The sequence below is a fragment of the Otolemur garnettii genome, unplaced genomic scaffold (genome assembly GCF_000181295.1).
Source record: "Otolemur garnettii isolate 467f Iridium unplaced genomic scaffold, OtoGar3 scaffold00010, whole genome shotgun sequence".
NCBI lineage: Eukaryota > Metazoa > Chordata > Mammalia > Primates > Galagidae > Otolemur > Otolemur garnettii.
Window position 1 is genome coordinate 14,447,628 of NW_003852405.1, and position 5,765 is coordinate 14,453,392.

Below are 5,765 nucleotides of genomic sequence, written 5' to 3' on the forward strand. Positions count from 1 at the left end.
AATTCTCATTTTGTTATGGGAGAAGTTCTCTTTTGTGCCTGCTACTCCTACCAGTAATTATTCCAGTTCTTATAACTGATGAGCAAAGTTTTTCTCCTGCGGGCTTATCCGTTATAGTCACTGTTACTCTCAATGGAAAGGGGGTTAGTCCATATTGAATGGTAAAGGAAAAGCAGGCCTTCTGGTTCAGTACAAAGATTCTCTCCCCTGTTCATGTGTCCCTAAGTGTCTTAAATGGTACATTTTGCTTTTTCAAACCAAAGTTTATATTCATGAAAAATTCATGTTCAGAGACCAAAAAAAGAGAAACACCCAAATAATATATTGTTGATACTAGTTATGTGCCCATATAAATAAAGAATCAAGTTTAACTTCAGGGGAAATAAATCCTGTAGTGAGACTTTCAGGACTACATTTCAAGGGATAAATTAGTCCTTTGAAATATAACTTGAATTTGTTCATAACTCAAGAATGAATAATTTAATGAAATTCCTGGGGGGGGGGGAGGTTGACTATATCCTACTCACTCGGCAGAGCGAAAAAAACTCCCTCAAAACAATCCTGAAATAGCCTACTATGAGGACCCCAGGAATAACTCAGCCTTATATGGATATTTTCTTATCCTGATGTTAATTCAATTGGATGAAACTTGATCTGGATACTTTTCAGCCTAGCAGTGGTGGTGAATGGGCCTATTTAACTAGGAGAGATCACACAGTGGCTGAGTGAAATGTTTAAATTGTAAACACAGTACTGGGCTGCAGGACTGCTGAGGAAGATAGTTTTTTTAACCTAAGAAAGGACACATTTTCCCAAAAGTGACATTTCTAAAGGGGAGTTTGGCCTCCTTGGTCCTTATGGGAGCCAGAGAGTCACAAATAACCTTTTAGATCTCAGTCAGAGAGACCTTGGGTCTTCCACCGGCTTCTCTTCTAGATCTACAGAGAGCTGTTTCCCTGAAGAGTTCAAGACCCCCCTTGCTCCCCTGTGATTCTCTGTGACGATGGGGACATACGTGTATACCTATTCATACACCACACACACAAATATATTTAAAATAAAATGCTGCTCTGTTCTTCAAGAAATCTTTCTCCAGATTTCCTAAGATTAAAGAGTTGTTTTTAAAATATGGGAGCCCGAAGTAGCTAGATTTGCCCTGGTTGTGGAAATGCCTCTTCCAGTTGCCAAAATGTAGCCGGGCAAAATTTTAATAGATACATATTAAAAAATTCCACCATCAAGGGCAACTGCTTAGCATGCCTTTCAAAGTATGGAAGGCAGATAATTTCATGTGACATTCAATCATTTATTACTAATTGCTATACGAACCTGAAATCTTGATTAGAGATTTAAAGATATGAATAGGCTCGGTGCCTGTAGCACAGTGGTTATGGCGCCAGCCACGTGCACTGAGGCTGGCGGGTTCAAGACCAGCCAGAGTCAGCTAAACAACAATGACAACTGCAACAACAAAAATAGCTGGACATTGTGGCAGGCACCTTTAGTCCCAGCTACCTAGAAGGCTGAGGCAAGAGAATCCCTTGGGCCCAGGGGTTTGAGGTTGCTGTGAGCTGTGACGCCATAGCATTCTACCCAGGGCAATACAGTGAGACTCTGTCTCCAAAAAAAAAAAAAAAAAAGATATGAACAATTTAGACTTATTTTTAAAAGAACAAACAAAAAAATCCTAAAATATAATATGAACTCACGTGTAAAATTTTTTTACATTACTAAGGACATACAGCAATACCCAAAAGGTTGGAAATCAGGTAAGTTCCTGAAACTCTAAGTCCCTAAACCTGAGGTGGTGGAGGGGGATTAACTTTGTGTGAAAACAGAAAAGTTGGGAAAAATCCAATGTTCTCTTGTTTGGCAGGCCAGAAATACCATGAGAACAGCTGTTTTCCTGGTGTTCTGGTTTCCACTGGCATTCATAACCAAATGTGCATGGAAATAAAAACCAGGGAGGAGGAAACCCCCAGGCACAAAAGCCCTACAGTTTTCTGTCCTCTGAGCTGAGATGTAGGTCAGCTGGCCCATTTCTCACTCTCCAGCACTTGTGCTTCTCACACACACCAGTAACTTCCCAGGGCACCCTCTAGGAAATGCAAAAGGCAGGGAATATTTTAGCATTAAAGCAGAAACAAATATTATCCTCTTACTTAAAACCAAAAAACATGATAAATGTCTAAAAAGCTTGTTTACATTTCACCTTAAGAATTTATCCCATTTGTTCAACGTTTAAATAAGAAGGGAAACCAGCTAACTTCAAACTATTCCCTCTACACCCCAACTCTTACCACATGTTGGAGAAAACCCGATAAACAAAAAAACTCATAAACAAAACAGAAACTGGAGGAGGAAAAAAGGTTTGCTGGTGGGAAGGCAGGGATAGGGGACCTGAGAGGCACTGGTGCCTTCTGAATGGCCACTGTCACGGTCACATTCCTGTCCTAGGACTTGCTGGAGTTTTCCAGTAATTAACTTCTCTGCAACCCAAACGCGTGGAGCAAGGGTACTGTGTATTAGGGTGTGACCTTACCTTTTCTTTCAGAGCGTTATAAATGCATATGAGAATGATTCTTGGAATCCTCACCGCAGTGATTAAAAATGACCCTTTCGCGACCGTTCCTTGATGGTAGCACAAAAGAATGGAGAGAGACGAAAGGATTGGACGATCTGGAGGGTCATTTTTATTTCTGAGAACAGAGAAAAAGACTGCCTCTTAAAAACGCTATTTTACAAAACAACAAAAAGCTTCCCTCTGGTTCAAATCATCTACGGTACTAACAACTTATAAAGCAGTAAGACAATAAGCATTTGGTAAGTGTTTTATACTCGTTGGTAGCTAAGGTTAAATTATTTCTTGGCCTAATTTTTAATTCCGTCTGGTGACACTCAGTCCTGCAAACAAATACAGAACAGATAGAAATATTTTAATACTGATGAGTTAAATAAGTCTCCCTCTTTATAATGTCTACCTCTTCCATCAACCCTTTAAGTTGCCTATTAGTTTCATTTTCGTTTTTAAAAATTTTTTTTTTTTTTTTTTTGAGACAGAGCCTCAAGCTATCCCCCTGGGCAAAGTGCCATGGCATCACGCTCACAGCAACCTCCAACTCCTGGGCTCAAGCGAGTCTCCTGCCTCCGCCTCCCAAGTAGCTGGGACCACAGGCGCCCGCCACAACGCCCGGCTATTTTTTGGTTGCAGCCATCATTGTTGTTTGGCGGGGCCGGGCTGGGGATTCGAACCCGCCACCTTAGGTGTACGTGGCTGGCGCCTTAGCCGGTTGAGCTATAGGCGCCGAGCCCGTTTTTAAAAATTTTAATCGTATCACAGCCTCAGAGATTTAAATTATACAGGAGTGTATGTAAATATTGTCAGCTTGGTGATTAAAAGCATCACCAAGTCACATGACCAGGTTCAGTGGCCAGAGAGGTGACAGTGAGCTCAGCTTAGCAGGAAGAGACAAGGGCCCTGGGTGCTTGGCTCCTGCCCTGCAGCTCCAGCCTCCCGAAATCCAGCTGATTTCTACTCTGCTCTTTAAAGGTCACTTCAGTGTGAATCATTTACGGGACTTGTCATGAGGCAGCTCCCAAGAATGTGTACAAGTCAGTTTCACAGGCAGGGGGAAAAAAACCCGAAAAAGAACAGAATGGGCATCACTTTCACCCTGCCCCAAACCTGACAGATAAAACAAAGGCGGGAGGGCTGATGTCATCCCGAGGGTGACCCTCTGAATTCCCACTGGAGCCAGTTCTAGAAAATGGGGACTTTCTGAGAAGCAACTTCACAGATTCCAAGTGAAGCTTGGTTTCTTCATAATGGATTATTCTACAACTTGCGCTGGTTGCTAATAAGTCACTACGAATTAAGGTCTGGACAACAGCCTCAGTTTTGAGGGAGGACAAGGAATACAGCCAGAAAAGTTTCAGAAGTTGGCAATGACTACATTTTGCTGTTCCTTAAATCATCCAGGAGGAAAAAGAGAACGCGAAAGTCTTATCGAGGGCTGCGGTCCAGTCGTCTCGCAAAAAGGGTGATGTATGTTTCAACCCGACAGTGTTTAAAATAGGAAAAACCAGGGAAGCTATTGCTGATAGGGATTCATTTTGATTCTGATAAACTCAAAGAGTAGCGTAGGCCAGGAAAATCTGACACATTTTTTTTTCCCTTTCCTAGTTTTTTTTTTTTTTTTCAGGAAGAATGTTTACTTTTCCATTGAGGAGATTTATGTGTCTCAGGACTTAACGGTGCTCCAGAGGGGACGCAGGGAAGAGGGAACAACACCTGCTTTCCATCTGGTCGGGAAACAAACGACTCCCAGGCTGGGTGAAGGGGACCCTGTGGTCTAGCCCTCCAGGTATTGAGGTGTGGGGCTGGGCACCAGCTTTCTGAGGTTTCACCTCGATGGGATTAACCCTTTCAGGCAGAGGGACGTCTGCACCGCCTTGACTTCTGGAGCCCACAGTGTATCCGGTTATGATTCCAGGCTCTGCAGGGCTTGGCTGCAAGAAGATGCAGAGGTTCCAGGAGCTGGACTGTCACATGATGACTTGAAGCAGAGGCCCTTTCAACCCAAGCCAGCACATGGAGCCAAGAGTCACTCAACAGCTGCCCTCAAAACCAGAAACAAAGCCCAGTGCAGTGTCTAACGCCTGTAATCCTAGCACTCTGGGAGGAAGGGGTGGGAGGATTGCTTGGGCTCAAGAGTTCGAGACCAGCCTGAGCAGGAGTGAGACCCTGTCTCTACCCCAAAAGACAAAAACATTAGCCAGTGTCATGGTGGGTGGCTGTAGATCTCAGCTACTTGGGAGGCTGAGGCAGTATGGTCCCTTGAGCCTAAGACTTTGAGGTTGCTGTGAGCTATGATGCCATGGCACTATACTGAGAGTAAGGTTATGTCTCAGGAAACAAACAAACTAGAAACAGCTCTACTGGAAAAGGGCTGAGTAAGGGGAAGACTCTGAGGCCCCACCTTCTGCCGTCCTTCCCTGCTGTGTATGTGGCTAGGGGCTTCAGTGCTGTTTTCCTCACAACCAGCAAAAAGTTGCCTTCACCCAGGGAACTTCACATAATACTTACCTATGGCCTTAACCATATTTTAAGAATTGACCTCAGAGATGGCATCGTAGTTCTGGGCACACTGGGCAACTCAGCCATGAGTTTATTAGGGGGCCGGGGGACTCACCCACTGGTCTCTAGGGAGTACTGTGGTGAGCACCTGGCTGGGCCACATCCACCCTAATTCTGTGGGTGGTGGCAGAAAGCAAGGCTTGGGCAGAGTGGGGTAAATGACTCCAGGACATGCCGCATGAAGCCCAGCTTTCCTCTCCTTTTAAACTGGTGGCTGCTTCGCACGCTAACAGGTGCCTGACTCCAAACTGCACAGCCAAGGTCCTCACTCAGAACACCTCAGTGATCCAAGTCCAGGGGCAAGGGCTTAACGGTCCCATCCATCCAAGTGCTATAATGCCTTTGGGTCATGGTTCCTAAGTGCTGTCATGTAACTACTCAACCCACCAGACACCACAGAGCATGAGCCAGGCAAGCCACTTCAGGGACTGAGGAGCAAGTTTCAGGTCTACTGAAATCCAGCCTCAGGCTCACTGAAATCTCTTCAAATATCATGGAAAACTAATTTCGTGCTGAGGCTCCTGGACAAGATGTCGGCTGCGCGGGATAGATAGTTCTGAGCTGAGGAGACCTGTGTGGTCCCCACAGGACCATGTCCCTTCCTGGTATTTCTTTTTTTTTTTTTTTT

General features: G+C 44.5%; 1 protein-coding gene across 4 annotated transcripts in view; it reads right to left on the reverse strand.

Annotated features, from left to right (window-relative positions):
- The window catches only part of SLC44A3 (solute carrier family 44 member 3), a 75,025-nt gene that overhangs the window by 29,788 nt on the left and 39,472 nt on the right, over positions 1–5,765 (reverse strand). For all 4 annotated transcript variants that reach the window (XM_023509832.1, XM_023509831.1, XM_023509833.1 and 1 more), the window contains exon 11: positions 2,543–2,699. In XM_023509832.1, the coding sequence (XP_023365600.1) occupies positions 2,543–2,699 (157 nt within the window). The remainder of the gene's footprint in view (positions 1–2,542; positions 2,700–5,765) is intronic.